The sequence below is a fragment of the Sparus aurata genome, chromosome 20, assembly GCF_900880675.1.
Source record: "Sparus aurata chromosome 20, fSpaAur1.1, whole genome shotgun sequence".
Lineage (NCBI taxonomy): Eukaryota > Metazoa > Chordata > Actinopteri > Spariformes > Sparidae > Sparus > Sparus aurata.
The window spans coordinates 3,612,349-3,639,626 of NC_044206.1; the positions used below are offsets into that span (position 1 = coordinate 3,612,349).

Genomic DNA, 27,278 nt, shown 5'->3' on the forward strand with positions numbered 1-27,278 from the left:
CACTTTTCAAAAAGGGCGGCGAGCACTTCATTGGTTATTTGATGCTAATAAGTGATGTGTTGTTGTAGCCCAGCCGTCAGTGATGGAGGAGATCTGCAGCTCCCTCCTGCACTCGCATTGGAAACAATCGTTCAAAGTTCTTTTCTACACAAATCCTTCCTTCTCCTACAGAACCTGGAACTGTGCCGCACATCTGTGCATCTCTGGAGGACAACATCACCTCCTCCATTTCCTCCACCAGTCCAGCTGTAATCCTGGGCCCGTATTCACAAAGACTTTTATCTTAACGTTAGGAGTACTCCTAAATCGGGCTAAAAGTTTTTATGTAGGAGTCGTTTCTTAAAAGTAATTCACAAAGCTGCTGAAACCTACTTTTAGTTATGAAAACTCCTAAACTAGAAGTAACTCTCTGTTGCTATGGATTAGGGTGTCAACGTCTACACGTGTAAACGGGTACACGGATAACAAATCATAACCGTTTAGAAAAATCAATAACCGTTTACACGTCTTTTTTTTCCCTCCTCCTCCTCCTCGTTAATTTCTCATCAATATATATACTTTCAGGGTTTCCTCTACATGTAATTGACTGTGGCGCACCGCCACGGCAAAATAAAAGCCGCCACACCTTAAAAATTCAGGCATAAATAAATCTAGTGGAAACATTTTACCGTCGTCTTCCACCACAGTCTTTGACGTTAACTAGCATGTTGGATATTTAGCTTGATAATTGGCTAGAGGATTAAAATGGTCACTTAGAGCAGAGTCCTGCACGGGTCACCGCATCCGACCCGTTTTCCGACAGTAGCACAGATTACATTCCGTACCAGAGCCGACCCGCTATAAATTGATACCGACGGCCGAAGGAAAATTGGACGGACGCAATTTTTTAAAAGTGAAAGTAAGATAATGTTGCCTGAAAGCTTCAGATAATAACATTAACTAACTATACAATTAAATGTTCCCACTAGCGCAGTTATCCGCATACATAATAGATGAATGGGGCACAATGTTAAGTTGATATAAAAAAAAAAAAAACCCGCAGCCACAGCCAATGTGGCGTCACATCACTTCAAGTTGACTGGGGGACACAATGGCGGTGGTCAACAAGCGGAGCACTGCGTGTTTTTTGAACAAACTGCCAGTGGAAATCAAGTTGAGTGTAGGCTATGTCAGGCAAAGTTGGCTTACAACAACAGCACGGGATCCATGCTAAACCACCTGCGATGGAAACACCCGAACAAGTTGGAGGGAGAGACTGCTGCTGGCATCGGTGCTACCACAACTGCGATAGAAAGAGATCATAAATCTCCGACGTGTAACCGTGTACACGTCGGTTAGAAGCCCCGTTTACACGTGTAGAAAAAATTGTAAACGTTGACACCCCTACTATGGATGACGTCATTTTATAAGGACGCACTTAGAGGCGGTGACAACGGTGATTGGCTGTTGAGTGACAGGGCAGCCCATTGAAAAGTCATTTAGGCTACGCAATGCATGAAGTGAAAATAAGGAAGTTGCCTACAAGCCCATGACATAACCTATGGAAAGATATTGGATAAAAAATGTATTTATGAGGAGAATTAATTGACCCCTCCCCAAACAAAAACGTTTCGGACAAAAATTACAAATTAGAAGATTGCGATGAAAAACGTGAATTGTCAATAAAAGCGGTACTTGCTCGAAAAGCTGCGTCAAACCACTCTCCATTAAAATTCGGGAATCGTGTGTTGATCTGGGCCATTTCGCAACAATGTCCAGTATATTGTAATGTGCGTCAAAGACAATTTGTGTATTGCTGGAATGCAACTTTTTCCGATTGACAAAAGCCCTATTCGCACGGGACTAGTATAACGTGGGGACCTCCAGGTTAGACAGCATTTGTGTGCGAATTCAGGAGGCTCATCAGAAGAGCGAAATCTCCAAAGATGACAAAATGGATTACACGCATGGCAGCATGCGGTAAGAACATCTTTTATCAGGCTCACCAGTTATTATATTAAAAATATCCATATCTAACCGTTGTGCTGCTCCAGTAAGGGCTCCGGTGAGATCGACCCGGGGATAAAGTCAGTAAATTAGAGTTAAAACACAGACTTCGCTTATCCTGTGTGAATGCGCCGCACGAAACACAGACGTGGTGGGATAGTTTCTAAATCTCTTGAGGTCCCCAGGTAATAGTCCCGTGCAAAGAGCTGCATTTTCCCCGTAGCCAAATGCCGGAGTGTTGCCAAACATGTTAACTGCGGCGTTATTGGATTGTTTCAGTTGGTTGGGGACGTTATTGTGTCCCTCACCAACTCAACCACAACTTCAATCCCTTCACAGTCCATCCAACATCGTTTTAATAATTCCCTGTCATTTAGCGTCTCCAAAACATTCGGCTGTGACCAGGTCTTAGCGAGTTAGGAGTCCTCTGGACTATTTCAAAGGTCTCCCAGACTTAGGTGCTACTTTTAGGCTTAAAATGTTTTGTGAATAACTCTTATTTTCAAAAATTAGGAGTCCTAAAGTTACAACTGACACGCCCATTATTTTTAGGAGTTGCTCCTAAATTCGCCTGTTAGGAGCTACTTTTAGCCTTAAGATTCTTTGTGAATACGGGCCCTGGTCTTTATCTCTCTTTACTCTCATGACAAACCCATCCGGCTCTTCACAACCCTAAAATTAAGAGCAGCTCCCCTCCAAGATAGCGGTGAGGGGGATCACTTGAGCTAAGTTCTTTGACTGAGACTGAGCCTTCAGTCTTCCTCACTCAGAGGCAGTCACGACTCGAGTGGCGTGAAAAGATGGCGGGTGATAGATGTTGATTCAAGCCTCAGTGTCATATGTGTGTGTGCCGCAGCCCACAGAGTCATCAGGAAGCAGCCCTTCACTGTGTGTAATTACATCTGAAGGCAGGCGGCCTGTGCTGGTGAGTCATGTGCTGTAGGCTGCAGAGCCCATATTCAATATGGAATCACATACTGTACAACCAGAGGGGGCCAGTGCTGTGTGATGCTCAGGGCTGGAAAACCGTTACATTGTATATATACGTATAAGGGAGAGCTGATACTGACACCTGCTGACTAGAATTCCAACCGGTCCTGATGTGACACAATCCACAATAAAGGAACAGTTCACCCGAAACTGAAAGCTCGTGTCACGGGGTTTCAGGTTTTTTCTATATAATGAGATAATTTATGACACACGTAGTAACGCTTTTGTGCCATTCAAAACAGTGAACATAAGAAGAAAAAAGAAGACTAAAGTTCTTGGTGACTCAGATCAGCCCGAGTCTGAACTACAACACAAACACAGCAAAGCACCCTCCACGTGATACGGTCCGGTTGTGTACAATAGTTATCTCCTTACAGATTGCCTGAAAATTCGGTACGGGCATACAAGCAGGTGGCAGCTTATTAGAGGTGGAGAGAAGTGTGAGATGAATTACCTTTGAAGAGAACTTTAGGTGAAACCTCAGCTTCGTCTTGCCAGGCTTCTTCTTCAGCTGGGCCCAAGCCTCCCCCAGAGTCCTGACGCAGATAACAGGGGAGGTGAGGGGGAGGGTGTGTGTGTGTTTAATATCTGTACCACAAGAAAGGACCACACACACTTTTATATAAAGACATGCAGGGACCTTGGGGGAACATACACAACACACAACCACACACCAAAACACACACATACACAGATGGGGTTCAGCAGCAGAGCTGGTGCAAAAGTTCAAAGATACAACAGGCAACCAATAAATCTACAGAGCTGAGCTGAGGTCCACAGCCAGTTCAACAATGATTAGGACGTATGGGACATGAGAGTACGGCTCAGCGTCTTCTCTCAGCCCAGAGTTCAGCTCTCCAACACAGCTGGGGGCAATAACCCTGAGAAGACCCGTATTGTTCTGCAGATAAACGCTCAAATGTAGTTAGCTGATAAACATTACGCAACGATCACACAACACTTGTCTTCTTAACAGGCCACCCATTTGTTTCTATTCAAAGAAAGGGAATGATTCATGATCAGCTCTGACAGGAAAAAGACAGAGGCAGAGAGGCTTTTCATATTTCTGCAAGCTGAGGACGGTGAAACAGTCGTGCAGCAGGCAGGCAGGCAGGCAGTCACAGCCTCCAGGCTCTGGGTCCAGGACTGACGCTCTTTTATGGGTTAGCGGGTTACTTCCAAAGCGTCGCTGGTGAATGGAAGACACGTGTGGAATTCCCTCTGACTGACATCTAAAACATTCCTGACACTGTGCCGAGTGAAGTCCAGCACCTGCAACTCTCTGGCATCAACACTTTAGCGTCACACGCGTTACATAGCTGAGTGTACAGTCCATCTTCAATTACACTTTCCTGCTTTGAATCCAAACACACAGTTACACATCACTGTTTGATGAAAAAAATATACATTTACTTTCCACCTTTCACACATTCACACACCTTATTTTTTTTGAATGTACGTTTCACATATTAGGTCAATTTTTCCCCAAGTCTCACAACAATGACGCACAAGCTGTGATGCACACCTGTAGCACAATAAGGACAATCAGATGACTTACATATGCATGCATATAGGTCAGAGGCAGATCATATGTGAATCTCTCCTTGCTCCTCCGATCACGCTCTTCTTCACGCCAAAACGATGACAGAAAGTTCAAAACTAAAAGCATTACATCTTGTGGCTACATTAAGAGACTTTTCAGGCCGTCTTCGCAACTTTAACGACTGGCAATTGATAGTGAGCATCGGGGAAAAGGTGAGACAGTACATTTAAATCTATTATATTGGTAATTCAGTCCCATGCATGCTGCTCAGAGTAGGCAGATACAGCAGAACCAGAGTCTCTCCCTCTCCTACTGCCGCTGAGTGCAGGATGCTCAAACCCTTTCACTTGGAGTGAAACTGAAAAATGAATGGTGTGTACTGTATTGTATTGCATTGTATTGTATGTGTATTTTTGTATTGATGCAAAATTGTGCTGGGATTCCAAGTTTCCTGTTTTACTGACTTCCTGGCAACACTGTGTCACTTTGTGAAGTGTTTACTATACTTTTAAAGAACATCTAACCCACATAAAAATGAAACAGCATAAAAACAGTATTTTAATTTAAATATTACTAATATTGTGTTTCACTAGAACCATCTGGAGGACCAAACTGAACCTCACAGACTAGACTTTCTCTGTGACTGAGCTTTTAAATATAAGACTGTTTGTTTGATATTTTCACGCTTCTTGTGGGTTTTTTTTTTTTACTACAAATATACAACAGCTAAAATGTAAAGCCACTCCTCTGGCTCACTAAGCAAAATATAATTTTCTGTAAATCAGTGATTTTTTTTTATGATGACCTCCTCCTGCTCCAGTGGGTATGAACAGAATATGTTACCACTAAAGGCATAACACGTGTTTAAGTAATCCCCATCCAGCTGCTCCTCCCATCAAATCAAATCATTTCTCTCCTTAACTGACACTGCTGGTGGACGCTGCTCCTAAAGTGCCGCCCAAACATGTTGTTTTAATATTTTAAGCATGTGAAGAGGCTTTTTCACGCTGTCTTTAGTATGATTAACTTGAGCCAGACCAGACCGAAAGCTCATGCATGTCCACCTTAAAAACATGAGCGAGAGCAGAGACAGCTGCTTGTTTATATCTGATGATTCAAAGCTGCAAAAGTTGCGACACTCTGACACTGTAGGTGTGCCAGATGTGACCTGCTGAGTGTGAAGAGCATTTACAGTCCCCAGTGACACAAATCAACTAAATCATCAACCTCAGGGAGAAGCCAATCTCCTGCAATGTACTTCCCCCATTCAACAGAACTGATACAGTGCATGGTTGGAGGCAATATAAAGTGGTCACACGCCTCACTGCCACATCTCTACCAAACAAATGGTAAATTCAGGAATAAATAGACAGCTGGTTCTAGGCTGCGGCCGGTCCGAGAGTAGGAACTGACCAACAAAACAGTGATTGTCCTGTCTGACAACAGAGCTGGCCTGAGGGACACAATAATGAAAGTATTGTGCTGCACTTTTCTGGGTGTGGGCAGACTGAGCCGGCTGGCATAATCTGGATTCTATATGGGACAATTCCAACCCACTCTAGCCTCTATTACCATGCTAATATGAAGAGCATTATCTTTAACAGTGCAAGGGAGGTTAAGCTTAGCTAAACCTTGTTTACATGCTGTCTCATCTGCACCAGAGTTTGCCCACTTTCTTGGTCAGATGTAAAGTTTCAAATGCGACATAATGTGCTCACACTCATCATTTCTAGGAGGGTAAAGAGAGCCTGTGTGACGTTTCTGAATTCAGAATGTCACACCACAATAGCCGAGGTGGAGAAGACTTGCAGTGTTAGCAAAGTGACCTTGCTAACACTAGCTAACATTAGCTACCATGACAAACTGGCCGTAGGCTACCAGACCAGGTAACACTGTAGCAGCATAACACCTTACGCCTTGTCTCCGCGCAGTCTTGTTTCACGTCTGTGATTAGTCTGCGTACGCCCCCTAGTGTTCAACACAAGGAACTGAACTTCTGCACAGATGAGCACGGCCGGCCCACAAGGTGTGCAGCTCGGCTCACTTAGAACAAAACGTAAAAATGGAGGCCGTATGCCATTTTATGATTTATGATGATATGATTAGTTTGTTTTTGTGCTTACTTCCTGTGACACAGTTTAAAGTGGTCAGTGTTCTGTGGTGGTCTGGCCAGATGAGAAAGCATTCTCTGCACCAAGGGAATAAAAACTAGCTTACTAGCTTGTCATACTGCATTATCAACAGTGAAAGCAGTGATTAATCAATGAACACAACATATTTTAGCTTCGATTTAATATGTGCAGCATATAATTGACCTAGCAACATTTATGTTTAATGCTATCGTAATACGGCTCAAAAGATGTAGCAAGAATAACATGAAGGTAATGATGATGATGATGATGAATATGATGATGACATGTGTTCAATTAAAATGACCAAATGAGATCCTCTTCTTTCTAGAAGTTATGTTAGAGCTGTGATGCACGAGTGACAGTCTGACAGGTTGCTATGCACTCTGCCTGTGTCCTTGAGGAATCTGTTAATAAAGATAAGTTTAATAATGATGCCCTAGACGGTGTCCGTACAAATCACAGCTTCTTCTCTTTGTGGGTGTCTTTAGCCAACAGGGCCCCTCTCAGCTTCCTGTTAGTTTACTTGCCATGTTCCTGTGTCCCCTAGGAGAATCAGACAAAGACTTGCCCTCAGCGAGATATTCCCTCAGCTGTCAAACTGGAGAAAAGAGGAGTGGCTGCAAACTCTGTCTCCCTGCAGGGTTTCCCTGCATTCCCTATCCTCTACACACAACTAAATGTCTGCCTCCTCAAATCTCAATACCCCTGTCCCAACTCTGAACCCCCTCCTTTACTTCTGTTCCTCCTGTCCTCCCTCCATCCGCTCCTCTGCTCTCTCTAACTGTAATAACTGAAGTATGCTTCAGGACAGAGATCAAAGCATGCAGTGATTTACAGGAAGGCCGTACTGTTTCACAGCATCTCTGACAGAGCCTCCAGACCCAGACGCACACCGGGATGTCTCGCCCGGTTGGCTGGCTCACTCGCTGAGGTTCTGTCTGTCGACTGGCTAATTGGCCAGCTAATTCCACATAAGCATTTACATTCACCAACCGCAGTCACTCAAAACATAGATCATGTAACTTCTAACAGAGAGAAACACACATTTTTGTAACAGCATTACTGGACCAGTGCGTAATGTTCGCTAAATCTGCTAATGTAAGCAAACTTTCTGCTCATATCAGCCTTCAGCCTCTAAATCAGGACCTCTGTGTGATGATAACCTGAAGTGAAACATATTACCAGGGCTCACCACAAACTCAAGTTAGCTAAGCTCTTCTCATCTTGCCCACCTGCTTTTCTTTCTTTTTTGATAACGTTAGTAATGATACCCTGCTGCGACAGAGCGGCGCAAAGAAAACACGAACAGGCAGTGACACAATAGTTTGACATTTTCCCAAGCAGTGTTGAATGAACATTTTTGCTTGATAAATTACTTAAATTAATCATTTTTTCCACTCGTTTCAGCACACTCTCATGTTTCTCGGTACTCTATTTCAAAGCAATGTTTCTTTTTGGTCATTTATAAATTTCCCCAGATCATCTGACACTGAATCTCCACCAGCTTCATGACTGTTGCTCTGCAGCTGACTGTGACCTTTGACCTCACTGGTAAGAAATATGCCCTCCACGGTGCAATAAAGTATCACTTTAATATTATTACTACTAGACCTACTGTGGAGGAAACAGCCCCAAAACACATCATTTATAGCCTCATTCCCAAAGAGGCTGCATAGTGGAAAGACTTGTTGTCCAAGTGTTGACGTGTCATTTTTTTGAATACTGGTTCACATCTTCGGTGCAGCCGCCATGTGTGTGTGACAGGCTACTCTACAACGAGAGGGTTGTCCTCCTCTTGAAAATCCTTCAAGGAGGAGGGTCACTCACCCTTCTTCCTGGCTTGCTAGAGGGATCTGGGAGAGCTTGGATAGGTTCTTGGCGTACTCCTCTTCTATCTTTATCCTGAGAGGGAAGTAGAGAGTTTCATTACCACACAGCCTTTACGCAATCTGACTGTTTCCATGTGCGTTTTTTCTGCGTTGTGCAACACAGTGATGCACATGAATGAGCAGAAAAAAAAGGAGGAAATGGTTTGTTTTAATGATAACTGTATGGTTTTCATGGTTACCAAAGATGAAGTGTGAAAAAACAAATAGGGGGAGATGGCTGATGAAAAACGCTGATACCTTTCTCGTATGAACTCGGCCATCTCTTTCTGCATCTGTTTCCCCTTCAGCTGTTTCTGCAGCAAGACCTCGAATCCTGTGATGCAGCCATTGCCCTGGGTGTCCCTCTTATCACTCTGCAAGATAAACACAGGAAGCACACGAGAAACACACTGAACAAACAAACACTTTGCAACAAACATGAGAGCATCACACCGGGAACAGCTAGCTGAGTGCCTTCTGCATGCCCCCTCACACACACAGGCAACGCAGCAACATCAGCTAAAGGCGGCTTTAACTGACGCGACACCTCTGATATGACAGACTGAGTGTATTGTGAAAGGTTTTATTTGTAGCAATAAACCTTCATAGATCTTTAACTGTTTTTTTTTTTTTATGTAGGTTTATGGAGCATTTTAGCATCTTTCAGTTCTTTGTTTTGGTTTTGACTGTCCACAACATTACTAATGTGTTTTAGCCTCAGCACTCATTCACGCTGTGCAACAGCTGCAGCCTGTGACAAATCCACTGAACACTACCTGTCCACACCAGATGACTTCTGACAGAGTGAGCGACTGCCTGGTGAACATGGTGGAGTGTTTAGCTGCTGGAGACATACTTCCCACAAGACGTTGCAGAGAACTAAACGGGGCTAAAAGGAGGATGTGATTGGACAACATCTGTCAAATGGACAGAAGTGCAAAATGTTAAGTGTCAGGTGATGTCATTGTTGGGAACTGCCCTATGCAAAAGTTTACGTCAGTCTTAATTCAAGCTGTGAGAGCTGCATGTTTGTATCTAAACTGACTTGTTTTACCAAAACCTGCCATCCACTTCTTGATCACTTTCCACAGTCATGCTCTCTTTCCACTGCACTGTCACCTCTGTGTGTTAGCCTCACACACCACACCTGGTAGATATTACACTGCAGGAGTGAAAGATGTCCAAACAGAGCAGCGGAGGCCAGCTGGATCTCTGCACTGCAGCCACTTACATGTAATGTATCATCCTGCAGCACTGTCTGGTGGACCTTATTAAAGCCACTGCTGATTCTCAGCGTGCTGCTCAGCCAGTATGACATAAAAATGGAGTCATGCTGAAAGATGAAAAGGATCTGATGTTGTCTTTGTTCACATGGACTCTCAGGGATGTTCATTTAGTGATGTTCTGGGGAGAGGAGGATGTCAACAGAGGTAGAACGGCTTCATGAAAGGATCGTGTTTCTTTCTTTGGTTTCTAGTTATTCGCATTCAAGAATGTTCAGAGAGTGTCCTCGTCTTGATATTTTCCTTTTTTCTTACATGCAGGGCAGAAACTAAAGAGTGAGTGCTGAGGCTTAATGATCTGATCACCTGGTGAGGAACTGTACTGGTCAACGTTAGGGATGATGATATGAATATTTTTTCCGCCAATAGCAATGACCAATAGTTACCTGCTTAACATGACCGATACCAATAATATAACCAATAATTTCATTTTCTTACATTTTGATTTGGTCATAAGCACAGCTGAGGGTAAGAAAGGCAAAATCTTAGTTGATGTCGAAGAGGGACAATTTAATATTTCACAGCTTTTATTAATGTTCTCACAGGCTTCTGACATTGTCACTACACATGTAGTATATTGTTTTGCAAGGTCTAAGGACAAAACCTTTTTTCTTTTCAAATAAACTGGATAAACAAAAGAAAACACACACTTTTAAGGTCGCTATCTAAAAAGTTAAGGAAGTAAAAGTCTACGCTGTTTTTCCTACACAGTGAATAAGCAATATATAGAGATTTTGCACACTTAGGAATCATCAGGGTTTTACATCATCACTGACAGGCTCCTTGACTGTGAATACACACTATTTTGTCAATTTTGGACCTTTTATTTGTTCCACTGCGGGCTATCTGACAAATGATGCTATATGAGCTACTGGTGGTCTGAAACTAAAAATAACAAATGTGAGGCAAAATCTCAAGTTATGCGTTGCAATCGTATCATATCATCGTGATGCGTTCCAGCGGCATGTATATGTACGTATGTGTATGCGCAGAAGAGTTTCAGGTGTTTCTTTGCAGTTTCTTTGGTGTTACAGTACTGGTCTTAGGGTTACCCTTCAGAAAACTTACAGCCAGTTTGTGCTAAGGGGCAGTAGAATTTAAAGCCTCTTAAATGTCGAGGTGAAGTTACCCAGAAGTAGTCGCAGTAGCTCCATTCATTTGGCTTCAGCAGCTGTTGCTCCGGCATGCACGCAAGAGACGGGAACGTCACACAGTTAATCTGAGAGAGAGGGGAGGGAGAGAAAGAGAGAGAGAGAAGTGAGAAAGAGAGAGAGCACCACGGGGAGGGCAGTTAATGGGGCAGTTAATAGCATCATGACACACAACTTTGCTTTGATGCCCCTGTACTGTACAGCAGCACTACTAGAGCTCAGTGTGTTGACAGAAAATGTACAGGAGCACACACTCTCTCTCTCGCACACACACACACACACACACACACACTCTTGCTCTAGTATTCAAGGTAGTCTTCACCGCGTTGCTTTGGCAACACCCTCACCTCGGCAGCCAGAAGACATTTCTAATCGACCCAGCATTGTTCATTCACTGTTCTCTGTTCAGCCCGTCCTCAGGGACACTGCTGTCAATACAGCGCTTTTGAGGATCTCACTCTTTTTGGGATTCATCGCCCAGCTCCCAACCACAACACTGTCAACTTCTACTTCGGTCAGGAGCAATCAGCGAGATGGATTCCCAAAGAATGCCTCTAATTATCCTGGTGCAGTTAATTGTCTGCTGCTTGTTCTCCCAGCAGCAGTGCTGTTGAATCTGTTGGCTGCAGGACTCCGTGTGAGATGCTCGGTTCTGCTCTAGGGGTTACACTTAATAGGAAGGTATGCAATGCATGTTACTGTAGTTCTTTTTGTGCTCCGGGGGTTGGTGCAGTGCTTTCATAGTTTTCCTTTAAACCTCCAGGGTGGGAGGGAAGGTAGAAGACACTCACCTCTAACCTCTCTGCATCATGAAATGCCGTCAGAGCTGCTTTGGATACAGCTTCACAAGTCAACGCTTCAAGGTATAATGAAGCACAACAAAACTCTGGTTTGCCAAGAAAAATGTAAAACCTGTGCTGCAGATTCTTCAGCTGCCCATTCAATTTTCCATGACAAGGTAATGAGAAAAGAAATAAAGAAACAAAGGGAAAAGAAAGAAACCACACGACTCAAAGAGAAACCAAATGTAAAGCCTCATCCTCACAATAGAGATACAAGAGATACAAACAGACCCCAGGGTTAGCAAAGACTCCAGGGCAAACAAAAGGAGCTTTATCCTCTCTAACATTCATCCCAATTAACCTCAGGAGGTAAACAGCCTGCAGCGGGGATGAAATGTTTCTATTTAAAAAACTTCTGTGGCACCAGAGAGCACTGTGGTTTAATGCTAGAGCCTCTCCTTCCACAGCAAATCAGCAAACACAGGACTGCTGATGACTTTTCCAGAGCCAATATTCAGATTGAAATGCAAATAGAAGAAGAAGAAAAAGGCCTCTAATTCAACCTTATCTTGGCTTATGAAGCTTATAATTTGTTTGAGGGAGTTGCTCTCTGTTTAATCGCTGCTGAGGTCCAGAGGTTGACAACTAGCAGGGCTTTAAACTGACCCCCGCTTCCTCTGGTGAAGACGAGGGCAGTACTTCCAACAGTCTCCAGTGAAGGGTTTACCCTGTTTGCATTCACACACACACACTGTTTGCAGCACTTTCTTTCCTGACCTTTGCTGACCTCGATCAGTTGACATTCACTTAACCCCTCCTCCCAACACCGAATGTCCAATATGAGTTTAACACTCGTAACGAGGCGCGACAGGCCTGCCAAGCTTCGGCTCCCTCCACATATTGAAGTGGTGTGAACACACATTCAGAAGAGTTTGGAGGGTCGCGTCTGCTGTTGTCCTTTAAAAACTAAAAACTTAAGAGTGAGCCTGCAAGGACACAGTGCATTTATTTACTTTAACATAAGCTACGAACATTAGCATGGGCAGGTTTCAAGCCTAACACACATGAAGGGAACGTAGCGTAACCTCCAGTAAGCATGTGATTAGCTAACTTCATTTTTTTGCGTGGCAAGGTATTTTAGAAAACACCTCGTTCAGACTGAAACACCCGCCGCATGCTGCTGTTTAAGATAATGTTAGCAACTCGTTAGCTGGGAAAGTTTAAACAGCCAAACGTGTTATCCAAGATGGAGTCATGTTAGCATCGCATAGTGCTCGCACTCGAGGTCTTTCATCTTGGAAAAAAAAAAAATTAACAATGAATCTAACCCCGTGTTTCTTGTCCAAGTATGTTTTTCTATAATATGCATATCCATAATTCTATGCCATAACACAGTTAGCTAGCTTGACCTTTAGCATCCAGTATCAGTAGCAGTTCCATGGTACAAAGTCTCCCCTCTCCCCTCACCTCTCACCAGTGGCGGTTCTAGACCAGTTTTAATAGGGGGGCCAGGTTGGGGCCTGCTTTTTTGTTAGGGGGCACATACAACCGGGAAAAAAAGATAAATCCCTCATTCAGACAAAGCAGTGTTTACAATTTCAGCAATTTTGATTGGGTAGTAAACTGCTGAGACACTTTATTTCTGCCTTTCCCTTCAGAACAAAATCATTGCAAGAAATCTGTCATTGTATTATTAATGCAGACTCACTGTCAGGGGGGCCACAGGGGGGGCCAGACTCAGAGTTACGGGGGCACTGCCCCCCCCCCCCCCCCCCCCCCCCCTAGAACCGCCCCTGCCTCTCATGTTTCCTGTTATAACCATCTGCATATCAGTAGCATCACACTGGTTGCTATGGAAGCTGGTACATATGTAAAAGTCTGAGAGACATTCATATTCTCACAGCGGCAGCAGCACCATTATTATTTCCAAATCATGAGGCCTGACAGGATGCAACCACCTGACAACAGGGGGAAATCATCTGGATGCTGATCAGGATGATGTCACTGTGTATCTGTATACTAGCAACTGACAACAAGCTCAAACACTTCTCACAGCAGTGAAGAGAGAACACTGAGGAGGAAGTTTCAGCTCTCTTTAGTCAACGTGTTGTCTGCGTATTGTCCCAGTGAGTCAAATATATGTTTCAATATATCTTGTGTTTCCCTGGAAACATAAAATCCACAGAGGCAATTTGCACTACTGGAAACTGAATTTTCCCAAACTATCCTTTCCAAACTTGAGAAAGAAGTACTTAAGTTCTCGCCTGCTGGTGTCAAATCTGGCCCTTCAGGGCTACTGTAGAGAGCCAGAGTGAGTTCGTTGTTAGTTAAGAGTTCCCGTTAGTTGCCCCACTCACCGTGACCGTGGTCTCCTTGTTCTGTTTCCTGGTGGGCGACGTTGATCCCGGGCTCTGCAGAGAGAAGAAGGATGCCCCGTCAAAACCTCCGTCCTCAGTGTCGGACATGACTGCTCAACATACACACACTGTCACTCGCACACACACAAACACAGTTGTTTTCCTGGCGAGCGCTGTTAGCGTCTGTCTGCTGCTCGCTCTGCTTCTGCTGCTGCTGCTGCTGGTGTGTATGCATCTGTGTTTGTGTGAGTGTGTGAGTGTGTGTGTGTGTGTGTGTGTGTGTGTTGCTGTGCAGAGTAGGGAGGATAGTTCTGCAGAGCAAAGCAAACCATGGTTGGCTTTCTCTCTCTTTGTGTGTGAGTGTGGATGTATGTGTATGTGATTTCTAACACTTAAGCCTATAATAGAGAAATTTCCAGCATCCTGAGATAAACCAACAGCGGGGGAGTTTATAAAGAGGACAGAAATTAGGAGGGAAGTATAAATATATAGTGAAATCTTAATTCTACATTTCCCTCCCCTGAAAAAAAACAAACATATCAGAGGGACCTTGAATCCTCTGTAGAGAGTGTGTAGGATGCAGAAAAGGGGCAAATGAGGATACAGAGTGAATAAGTGGTGGGTGGATCCTGTATAACTGCACCCTGACTGCCTGCTTAATTATGATCAAGGGAGCAGATACTGTAGGAGGGATTTATCTGCTCCAACTGCCATCAGCCTCCCCATTAATAATAAGAGGCGTAAGATAGAGAGAGGGGTTTGATGTTTCTGAAATGAGGAGAGACTGCGTCATGCATCATCGTTATTGCTATCAAACACGGGCTGTGTGTGATTTATTGTGACTGTACAAAGGTGCTTTAATATGTAGGGCTGGTTATTAAACCTTAAAGCTGCACTAATCCCCAGTTTTATTTTTGCAAGGGATCGGAAGTATGAAAGAGGAAGCTTGTGGTGACAAAACAACAGAGAAACATGGCTCGAAAGTGTAGTTCATCTTCATCTACAGGGAGCATTTTAATGTCTTTTAGCCCATTGTTTCGCTGTAGGGCTGCTGTCAAAACGTTGCTGTTTCTCATTAACTGTGTTCCAGCAGCAGCAGCAGCAGGCAGCTGGACTTCGTAACAATCTTGAATAAATGGACCGATTACCAAATTCTATCAAGTGACCAGGAACAAGAGTGCAATCAATTGCTATTATATATTTTTTGCCTTTATTTTCAAACTAGAGTTGACACATCCACACAGTATCATATACATCTAATAAAACATGCACTGGTATTGGATCGGTACTTGGTACCGGCTGATACCAAAAGCCCATGTGACTGACTCTGTATCAGGAGGGAAAAATGGTATGAGAATTTCTCTTTTTCAAACAGAGTCCAATCAACTTTAGAGGGCCACACCGTGTCAGTCGCGTGTGATTACAAAATGCCACAATAATACATTATTGCAACTTTTTGTTACAAAACAAAATTTGTTGAGTTTCTAAAAAACAAAAAGCACAACAGGTCTCCTTTAAAAGAGAGAGAGAGGGATGGAGAGAGAGAGAGAGAAAGAGGGATGGAGAGAGAGAGAGAGAGAGGTCAGGTTACATAGTGATGCCTGACTATTGTGAACGTCACATAAGCTATGCTGGCAGTGGTTTAATGCTTTTGGTGTCTGAATACTTTGGCATATGATTCCTGTACGCACCACAAGCTAGTGGGAGCTGTGCTGTGAAATGATGAAATGACTTTGACTAATACAGGGGGTGCATGTGAAGGTCAGTGCTGTCTGTACTGAGACAGAGACAAACAGACAGACAGACACACACGCAGACAGACAGGCAGGCAGGCAGGCTGCTTGTCTTTGCTCTTGTAAATCAAAGTTTTGACTCTAATTTAATTCCCCCCACCATTTTAGCAATCCACAGACGGGAGGGAAACAACAGGGAGGTAACGGGACAGTCAAAGAGAGGGAGAGAGAGAGGGTGGAAGGGAGAGAGAGAGAGAGAGAGAGAAGGAGAGAGGGGGAAAGGGAGAGAGAGCTACAGACCACAAAGAGCTTTCTCTGAACACCTCCCTGACTGATTTTGAGTGATTATCATGAATAAATCTTTGTCTGTCATGACGGTGTCGGTTGTCGTTAGTTTGAACAGCGGGCAGCCAGGTGTTCTCCCGTGTGCTTCAAAAAATGTGGATGTAATCTGCGGAAACAGCGCCCCCTCTTTGTTGCAGGACCAAATGTACTGCTCTTAAAGTTGCTCTCCGAAAGGTTTGTTTTCACCTGGCAGTGTGATTCAATGTATAACTTCCAGGAGGCATTTGTTACATGTCATCCCTCGCTCTCTCCCCTGTTTCCTGTTTCCACGCTTTCCTCTCTCGCCTCCTTTCCTCGTGTCTTAGTCCCGCCAACCAAGGATTCTTGGAGAGACGCGAGGAAACCATGGGAGGAAAGAGGGCCGAGGAAATCTGTTCTGAGACTAATGAGATGTCCTTGCCTCTGCGACACCCGTTTCTGATGGCGTCAGATGAATTTATTATCAATTTTTTTTTAAATAGTACAACTTAGCCCACCAGCAGTAGCAGTGATATTAATCACAATGTTTAGTTTTATGACCTGGAAAGCCCAACACAGATTTCCGGCAGTGTCTATGGATCTAGACCTACACGTGGAAATTTTGATGTGATGAACTTGATTGACGGATGTCTTTAAAAAAGATCCGATTTCTTTTGCAGTTGCATGATTTCAGCTGCTGTCTGTGACCTACATTATAACCAATCCTGTCCTGTCTTTGTGCCGGTTTAAATATCTTTAAAGGGGACAGCAAACAGTTCTGCTGGATGATCACATTATTTTTTCAAAGGCTGATATCTGGAGAACCTCTCACAGCTGGATCTGTATCTCACTTCGCTGTCTTGTTTTGTGGTTTGTGTGAGTTCAGCTCCCGTTTCACTCTCACAGTTTTATCTCAGTGGACATGTCGGGATGTGATGCTCCGTGAGTGAACCCACAACCTCAAAGTTCAAATGGTGGCCCTGATTTTCTGTGTTACCTGTTTAAAAAACAGCTGTGCACGAAGAACAAGCTGCAGTCTGTGTTTATTACTGTGTACTGTGTATTTATACTGTGATCTGTGTATTTATACTGTGATCTGTCTATTTATACTGTGATCTGTCTATTTATACTGTGATCTGTGTATTTATACTGTGATCTGTGTATTTATACTGTGTACTGTGTATTTATACTGTGATCTGTGTATTTATACTGTGTACTGTGTATTTATACTGTGATCTGTGTATTTATACTGTGATCTGTGTATTTATACTGTGATCTGTGTACTTATACTGTGATCTGTGTATTTATACTTCGTACTGTGTCTGCTTGGAGGCAAAGGAACCATTTCAACTCCAATGTGTTTATATATTGATTCATTATTTGCCTCTGTATTCAGTGATACTCTGATTGTGAAATCCTCATTTATAACTCAGAATGTGATTTTGGTGTCTTTTGAAAACTAGAAACTATCTTTAGGCTGACTGTTTTAGGGAAAAGTGAAAGGATGTAACACATGAGAGCCGACGCTCAGGAATGATCAGCCTCAGGTGTTTAAAACAGACCATGAAAAAGCAAAATGTTTCTGATGATTTAACAAAGTCGTTCGTGCTCCTTTTGTTCTCCGGCAGTCAGGTTGACCTTTTCGACTCGCTGCTGAATCAGAAACAAACTAAATATTAAGAGTTGATGGTGACACACGTTTGCTCTGTAATCTGTCTTCATTCCGCTGCGGTGTCCAATCAGTAGCGGAGGGGGGCGTGTCCTGTGTGTCATCGCTCCCCAGAGCACAATTAAGAGAACTGGGATGGCCTGCAAGATGGTGGGCAAGAACGAGAGGTACTCTATGACCATCTTCCCTCACACGTGTTTTCACCTAACCTGCCTCATTACACTCCGTCAGTCATCTCTCCTCAGGTGTCTCTCTCAGATGTTTAGTTTGATGGCATCAGGGGTTATCTAGGTTTATTGAAATGTAAATAATGTTTACATTGTTGTAATAATGGTAGTGTGGCATTAACACTGCTCAACGGAGCCTGCGGCGGGCTTCTGTCATGTTGTTGAGGAGTAAGAATGAGAACCGTCAGACAGCCTCACCTGTGGCTCTGTGCTGCTCTTCCTGACCAGGCTGTTGTGTGCGTGCTCCACATGATGCAAGGGACTACCACCCGGGTGAAATCCATTCACTGGAGACAAAGGAAAAAAACAGAGAGAGAAAGACATGTTAATCATCTGGTGTCTGCAGATGAGTTGTAAACTTCACAAGTCAAATCTCTGTTTTATTGTTTGGTTGATAAATGTCTTCCAAAGGGGCGTCGATGCAGAGCTCTGGACCTGTTTACCCTCAAACTGTGTTTGTGTGTACAGTTTAACTGAGCTTTTAGAAACTCTCAGCTGGTTTCAAACAGGTGACTTCCACAGGTGGTTTGCATCTTTAAAATGTAATGAATGTGACCTCAGTACTAAAAGAGGTCCTGTGACAAACAATATACTAAACTTAACTTCCATATCTTTTAAATGTAGGTATGACCTCTGTTTCTATATCAGCACTTTTCATAGAGAAATATGTGTTTATGAAGTTTATAGTGGAAAATGCTTGCTAAACTAATCAACTTGAGCCTTGTTGGTCATGTGCTAAAACGGTTAGCTTCAGTTAGCCACACAGCAGTTACTACGTGCACTGGAAATAATCTCTACATGACAACCAGTTTTTGTATGAAGAATTTAAATGAGCTAAATTAATATGGCACATCTCTACTTAATAAACACTTACTTTAATGAACAGCATCTTGGTGTATTGGTAACAACTCATCCAAACACGAGAACTAGTTTTTGTGGTGCGGTTTTTTGTAACTCTCCACTTACTTTAAAACCAAGCAATGTCTGAACTATGAAGAGCTGGTGGTACAAGCTCCTGGGCTTTAAAGGAACTGATCAGGAATATCGTTCACACAGCCAACAAGAGAAGGCAAGATCCAGTCTATTATGAAAACTCTCCAATAAATGTAATCCAAGTATGTGTAAGAGTCTCTGCTGTTTGATCTGAGGCGAAGCTAAGTAGCTATAGTCCATGTAGAGGTGATACAAATGCATGAGGGCTGCTCCCAACATGTCTCTCTGTTTATCTGCCTTCAGGACCCAAAGGAAGACAGAGGAGGCCTTAGTTCTGCTGTTGATAAAATTTGTCACAGGAAATGTGTGTGTGTTTGGTGCGCATGAGCGCTTGCTTTGTGCCACTGTGGAATTTTAGGAGAATTCACAGCCCCGGGGCACTAAAACTTGAGGAAGCAGAAGCGATGGAGAGACAGAGGACTGTAGTACCTGCCGGCAGGGAGTTCTTGTGTCGGAGGGACATCTTGGGAGTCCCAGGTGTGCTGGACGGTCTCTCCCATGTCGTCTCTGACGGGGTGTTCAGAAGGAGAAACAATGACATTAGAAGAGCTGCAGCAGCTGTAGTGCTTGTCTGTCATTTTGGTTACCGTGTTGGATCTATTTGTGGGCAACGATAAGAAGAAGTGATTCCATCCACGGGTGCAAACTTGGCATTTATTACAGTCAGCAGTTAAACTAGAAGAAAAAGCACAGCTCTTGCGGTGTCTTGCAGTACAGTTGTTGTGATGACTTGACTGAAATGGCATTTTGTTTTACTTCATTCAGACATTGTGTTCATGTTCTGAAGTGGGCACTATCTTAAAGCTGCAGCAGCGTCCAGGAGCAGCTCATGTTTGTCATGACGGTCCCAGTTGTTCTTTCTGTAAGTCGAGTTAACAGCCTGTGCAGCTGGGTCAACCTGAACCATGTCTGTCATGAGTTTTGTTCGTTTGTTGTTTGCTCTGTTGCTATTTTTCCCGTGTAGGTCGATAGCTGGCCAGCTTTGTAGAAAGATGATTCTAAAAATGCTGATATGACGACTGTTTCTGTTTCCACCAATGAGCATGATACCAGAGCAATTTGAATCACTGAACCACCCAACAGTAACGGGTTTACATTAGCAGAACCACACACAGGTTGAACAGCAGTGTGTCGAGTATCATAAACTGATATTTGCATTTTTAAATTTTGGAAAATAATTAATTATACCGGCACAAACCCTAAGAAATACAGTAAACTGTAGAATGGACACTAAGTTAAATCCAATGTTTAACGCATGGCTCAATGTTAGCTTATAAAGTCTCTAGATGGGTCTTTGTTTTGTTTTGGTTTCTCAACAAGGATTGTGTGTGTCAGTAAAATGGAAGTTTGCACTTCAGTAATGCTCAGCCACTGTCAGCCACAGTCTGTTCACCCTGCTGCCATCTGACAAACGATACAGCAGTATCTGCTGTAACACCACCAGACTACAGAGCAGCTTCTGTCCTCAGGATATGAGACTCTTCCGCAAAACTCACAGCATAAAAACAGAAGCATGAAGGGACTACAGCTTACTTCACTGTACACCCTGTGCCGTAGAATGACAATTAAAGGAACCTCTGATCTAAAATGTGACTGTATCACTGAAAAGCCGGTGTAAGATAATGAAAGATATGGTGCTATACAGAGGCCTGATCTCCACACACACCTCCCTCATCTGCTTGGCAGGTTGGGAGGAAATCTTCTCTCCAAAATCACATTTGATTGGATGAATGTGTGTAATGGCCCCCCGAGTTCAGCACGAGTCATCAAAAATATTCTCACATTCTACACCAAAATCAAACAGACTTTGATACAAAATACTTTGAAGTTATTTTCACAACTAATAATAAGCATGTAACAAGGAACAGATCAATAACCTGCTCATGGACAGAGGATGCATTTCACTCTGTGTCGAAGAAAAACATCCTTCTGGGTAACTTGATTGACAGGTGTCTCGGCTCAGGAGAACATTTGGTGTTTGTCACAGTTTTGCCACACAGTGTCTGTTGCTTCCTGGGTCCAGATTTTGCGGCTCGTCATCAACCGAGAAGTACTTAATATATCTCTTTTTTCTATTACATCACGACCGGTATTGACAACAAATTCATGGTGGAGAGCCTTAAACCCTGAAACACTAGTCATGGGAAAACATCCTGAAACAGTAGCCCAGTGAACGGATCTGAGTCCTGAATGTTCAGCTCAGTCAGGGACTCTGTTGTCCGTAATCATCAGGTACAAGCTTTTCACCTAATATGACCTGCCACAGGTTGTTCACCCTGCTGCTATCTGGCAACAGATACAGAAGTGTCTGCTGCCATAGCACCGGACTACAGAGCAGCTTCTTTCCCCAGGCTGTGAGACTCCTGGACTCATCTTCAACACTCCATTTTTGAAAACAGTTGTAGCACAAAAGGTACAAGCTTATAAAAATGACAGTGGATTTATCCTGTACCTTGTCACATTAACCAAGCTCTATAGAGGCACTAATACTTTTCCATCACCTACCTCCATTTGACTTCTGATGGAGAAGATGCCGGAGAACACAGACACAAAAAGCAATATAGAAGGGCTCTCTTTGATTTGTACTCTCCTATGTCCATTTATTACCACAGCCCGAGTTCAATTAGCCCTTTACTGTCAGCAGAGAAGACGGGGTACAGACATGTAAAGAGCTCTTATTTCATTTGGGCCTTTTGGCCTGGCTCTGCTCTGCTTAGCAGAGGAGACAAGTGAGCCAAGCCCATCAGCTCAAATGACACGCATGGAGGGGATAACTGGCAGCGGGCTCATGAAGGGAGGCTGTGCCGTCCGTTTGATGCACAACACCAGCGCACAGCCTTTACTCACCGGCCCTAAATGTCTCAATTTCCCTACGTTAGGTTGTCATAAACACATCAATACTGGTAGAAAAATAGGATATTAATGCACAAATATATAGCCTAATCTACTTAGCTCGGGGAAATTGTTTGTTATTGTGACTGTCTGCCTTGCCAAAGGGAAGGCAGTCAAAACAACATTCATAAAACGATTTATGTTACATTTAGTGTGTGGATAGTCCCCAGCATGCCTGATACAAAGCCAGGAAGCACAACTGAAAAGACAAATTGAGTTAACTAATCAATACATGAATCAAATCAAACAGCTTTTTATATTTTTCATGAGTCACATTAGGTCTGGAGATGTGAAAGCCCACTTGTTTAGTATAAAGTTTGACACCTGAGTGCAACAGGTTCAGTTTCTAGGCAACATTCCGCAATGCAGATTGCTGATCATTTCCATCAGACAGGCTGTTATGAAGGTAAGAGATCAGACTTGGCACCTGCTAGATTCATGCCTCTAGATCCAAGAGTGATTCATATCAGTGTCATTGTCACAGACCAGCTGACGTCTGATGTCAATCACTCTAAATTGTCTTGATGCTCTTTACTATGGAATATGAAGCCAAGTTTATTCAACTTTTTCGGGCCTGTCCTGATGTGTATTCAATGATAGTATGCCGCATCTAGTGATTGATGCTGCGGGAGGATCTTTTCTGGGACATGAAAACATGAACTGATGCTTTTCTGATTCACCCAATTCAGTCATATTCAATCTACACGACTGGTTCAGACCCACCATAGAGGAGCAGTGACTCGGTGGCTGACAGTGAGAGACAGTCAGTGCAGAGTAGCAGATGTGTCGAAGTGAATGTATGAATGAAAGTAGTCAACAGCAGGTCTAAAAACAGAAATAGCCTGGCATCAGCTTATTGTCCGCCAACTACACCGCCAGTGAGGAGAGACATCACTGATCGCAGAAGTTGAAATGCCCTAGTTAGCTCTGACACGGCTATATTTTATTCATAACCATATGACACTGGTGCTTGATGCATTGGCTACCTCCTGGCTCTGTTGTTTTTATCAATCACAGCCCATTAACACCCTTTATTATGTTAAGAGGAAGCACCGGTAACAGACAGCGCTTTACAGATATTCTCTCGTAGCAATACAAAAAGCAGAAAAAGCAGAAGATCCACTGTAGCTATTGTGGAAAAAATGTTGTGTAATACACAAAGCACTGGAGTGGGCAGGCCGGTGTACGCTGCTGACGGACAGCTGAGCCGGAGGTGCCATAGAGACCCCGTGTAGACAAATCCCACAGAGCAAATCTAAGCCATTTTAAAGCCAATAGTTTCACCATGCATGCTCTCATGGATGACACTGGACGAGCTGTACAAAGCCATTTTAGTTATTATTTATTTATTTTTTGGCTGTTTTTCCAGCTTTAAATCAAGTCTCCAGCTACTTCAGTCATTAAGCAGAATGCTGCAACGCTGTTTAACTGTGAAGCTCCAGACTTTCATCAGCAAGAGGCGAGGAGATGAGGACTGGATTTTTAGTTTTGGGTGTACTGTTCCTTAAAAGGTCACCAATTTGTCAAACTAAAGAGGACAGAAGAACATGGGCCAGTATCAGAAAGTGATGCACTGACATTAAATAAGGTGGTAAAATGGGAGCTGTAGGTTTTAGAATGCTCACAATGAATGTCATTTTATCAAAATCATTATTTGACAGTAAACCGCAGGAACATGTGGCACCTATTCAGACAGAGATTTACATAAGCAGAGCTAGTGGAATCAGCAGCAGCGCCCTTTGCTACAGCTGACAGGCTAATTAGCTGAGCAGCTAACAGAATTAGCCGGAAAACTAACGTAAGTAGGCTACTGTACATTTCGCCTGCCGAAAAAGAAGAGGACATTAGCTTGATTTTATTTCACTTTTGATGGCCATGTGACCAAAAAGAGTGACAGACTGTAACTCACTAACAAACCAATATTAGATAGAAAGTTAGTTGCTGGTTGTGAGTGGCTGGCTGCTCTATGGCTGTGGACGGAAGATGACGCCAGAGAAATGATTACATTTTCTGTATGTAAATAACTAAAAGAGACCCTGTTATAAAATATAATTGTCTCTCTTTCGAATATTTACACAGGAAAATCTGTGGGCAGCAGCAGAAAAAAAAAAAAAACCTTGCACTTTCATTTCTGCTGGACTTCATGTTATTTATAAACCTTTTTATGGTTTTATATGAAACAGGCTCCATGACTGTCTGCCTGCTGTAAATCTACAGTATGTGTGCTGGGACTGTTGAGTGTTGGGTTTGCTGTGTTTATGCAGCAGCCCACTGGTCAGGCTGGGATGAGTGGAGAGTCTTAGGAGACGGCTGGTACAAACCACAGCACCGTGCACTGCTGCACCCAGCAACACAGGAAGGAAAACCTAGAAAAAAAACAAGCTCAACACAAGGACAGGCAGCCCTCACCCACGCTCTGTTACTATGGCAATGCTGAAACACAAACGCACACACCAAACACACACGCAGGACAGAATCTAATCTAGCTGAACTTTAGAGCAACAAAAGGGAGGCCCGGTGAAAATATAAGAGATGCTATAAATACCAAATGTTTCAGGAAAAATGTTATCAGATGGGCTCGTTTGGAAACAGTCGGCGCTGTGGCGCATTTGAAAGAACCACAGGCCTGTAGTACAGTCAGAGTGTGTGTCAGGCCCGAGCTTTCATTTAGTCATCACGCAGCGAAGACACTGAAAACAAGTCCTGGAGGGTTTTTGTGTCCTCTGTGGCCACTTCTACAAAACCACAGCAACAATACTGCTTTATTTATGAGCCAGGATACAGATGTTTTAGTGAGCTAAAAGTTATGAAAAATTAATCATTTTCCCTCTCAGGAAATATTGTGGAACTCCTGTCATATCTGTCTCTCTGGAATATGATCAGTTTACACCCTGTCACATAAAGACAAACAGATCTGACAGATTACAGAGACTATAGTTTTTGATGTTATATCTGAAAATAACAAGTGGTCGACCGACATTGTTTAGGAATATAGTGAAAAGGAAAAAGCTGATAGCTGACCGATGTATAAATACACGCACACACACACACAAACACACACACACACACACACACAAACACACACACACTCTTTTTTTTAAATGTAACACTGTTGAAATGGAACAATCTTTGGTCCTAATTTTATTGGAACTGTTGGAGTGAACCTTAGGGCCCTCTCTCTGTCCCACCCTCTCAGTGATAAGTTACAGTGAAACAGAGTAACTTTTAACAAGGCACACGATCTGTAAACGTGTGATGGAGTGGATTCCATCGATGGAATCTGTTCTACTGACAATGGATGGTGAGCTGTTCCGGGGCTGAACTGGCCAGATTGATACTTGTTAATTAATTATTTAATGTCTGTGCATATTCCCAGGGTAAGGAGGATCCTACAGTGTGCCATTTGATGAATGAATGGATGGATAGTTATGTGCCTGGATAATTTAGATGAGAGACTGTCAAACTGATAAGTACAGTATCAAGTAACATAACATTAACAGAATAGTTTCTGATCCTGCATGCCTGGCTGCCTTCACTGCCCTGTCCCTATTGTGGACAGGTTAAATATTTGTGACTAGATAAAATGAAAAGGGGTCAGATAAGACAGGTCTGGCTATGTGAGACTAGATATGACTTGAATGCCACACTTGTCAGCCTGCAGTAAAATCAGCTGTTTCAACGTTTAACATCACAACGGGCCGGCAAAGATTTAATGTTAGCCCAAAGTTTCTAACCTCATCACCAGAGTGATATGTGGAAGGTGTTTCATGGAGTGAAGAATTACTAATATCTCTGATTTGAGCGCTGTAATCATGATCAGAGACATACATGATGTGAACAAAGCTCGTTCGCTCCCAAGTAACTGCTAAGCCACAATCCCTGTTATGCGAAGGATGCAGGTGAGCAGATCTTCGAAGGCACGGCTGAATGATAAAAGGTGCTTCCACACCTGTGGCTCACTTCTTCGTGGTGTGATCTGCTTCAGGTTCACAAACAAAGCAGGAGCTGTAAGTCACAGAGTGAATCATCAGTGCTACATGGACTCAAGTTGAAAAGTACATTCTGACAGCTGAGAGTGATTGTGCAGCCCCTTAGTGTGGCTTACTGTTAGGGATGTATATTGTTAGGATTTTATCGATACCAATACTGATAGGTACCGATACTTAGCGATACTCTTACCGATACTACAACATGTAATTTTGTGTAAAAAAAAATAAAGACTTTACAAGATGTCAAAAGATTCAACCTTTTATTACCACAAGGTAATAATAAAGCTTCAACAGAACAGAAGCTATGCAATTACAAATACTCCAGAACAGATAACCAGGACTTTTATATCTGGCGGATGCCGGAGAGCGACGCAGCAATTCAGCTGAATTTAGCACCGAGCAGACAGGAAGTCAAGTACCGAAATATCAATATAACATCCGGTTACTTTTCAAAATAAAACAGTCCGTGTTGACACCAGCACACAAATCTAAAAAAAGAGACAAATACAAGCTCATCTACTAATCCTTCGATCGGGAACATTTCCTGTTGTTGTTTTTATGACACAACTGCGGTCGCGAGTGATTGTGTGATTATCGCGGAAACTCCTCGGCCTCGTGACGCCAGCTGTCTACCGTACTGTGCCGTGGCTGACTCAAAACGCAACTGGTGGGGGTTACCAGACGGCAGATGGTGGAGCAAAACCGCATCGAAGCCGTAACGCAGCGGACAGTATCCAGGGGAAATTCGGGGTAAGCAACATCACCAAACACTTGGAGCATAGTATGAAGCTAAAGGAGTGTGGCGTGTTTGATTGCTATAACAAAGCGAGTACAGTTAGCACCCCGGCTAGCACCCCGGCTAACACTAAAGACTGCAGCGCCGTGACAGCAGCACCCGGTTTTGTGTCTGCAACATCAAGTCACGGAGTTTGTTGTTAAGTGAATAGTCATTACAGTAGGGTAGATGTTCAAAAACCATCCATGTCAAAAACCGATAGAAAAAAATCATCAAAAAAAAACGGTACCCTGGTACCAACCCAATTAGGAGCCGGTACCAAAAAAAAATACCGGTCCTTGGTGTACATCCCTACTTACTGTACATCTTTGTGTTGCGGAGTGTCACAAAGAAATAAATGATAATGAGCATACTGTAATATTATGGGAGGATAACTGTTGTGTTGATGCTGGGTTATCTCACGTGTCAGGGAAACACTTTAACTTTAGTTTAGCTTTTGAAGTCATCGTAAAATCACATAATACAGTGAACTGCTTTTGCTAGACTGCTCTCCCTTCACACCACAGGTCAACTGGAAGCCGACTGAAACCTTCTTTTATTAGCAGGCTCAGTCCGGTTGTTTAGTCCACACCAAAGACCAGGGT

The 27,278-nt window shown here is 43.2% G+C and overlaps 1 protein-coding gene across 1 annotated transcript in view; it reads right to left on the minus strand.

Moving 5' to 3' along the window:
- Window positions 1–3,259: 3,259 nt before the first annotated feature.
- The window catches only part of LOC115571460 (growth arrest-specific protein 7-like), a 52,257-nt gene continuing 28,238 nt past the window's right edge, over window positions 3,260–27,278 (minus strand). The window contains exons 3-10 of the mRNA XM_030400886.1: window positions 19,447–19,524; window positions 18,223–18,311; window positions 14,093–14,146; window positions 10,932–11,021; window positions 8,778–8,893; window positions 8,479–8,553; window positions 3,431–3,512; window positions 3,260–3,280 (exon numbers count right to left, since the gene is read on the minus strand). Of these exons, the coding sequence (XP_030256746.1) occupies window positions 3,260–3,280; window positions 3,431–3,512; window positions 8,479–8,553; window positions 8,778–8,893; window positions 10,932–11,021; window positions 14,093–14,146; window positions 18,223–18,311; window positions 19,447–19,524 (605 nt within the window). The remainder of the gene's footprint in view (window positions 3,281–3,430; window positions 3,513–8,478; window positions 8,554–8,777; window positions 8,894–10,931; window positions 11,022–14,092; window positions 14,147–18,222; window positions 18,312–19,446; window positions 19,525–27,278) is intronic.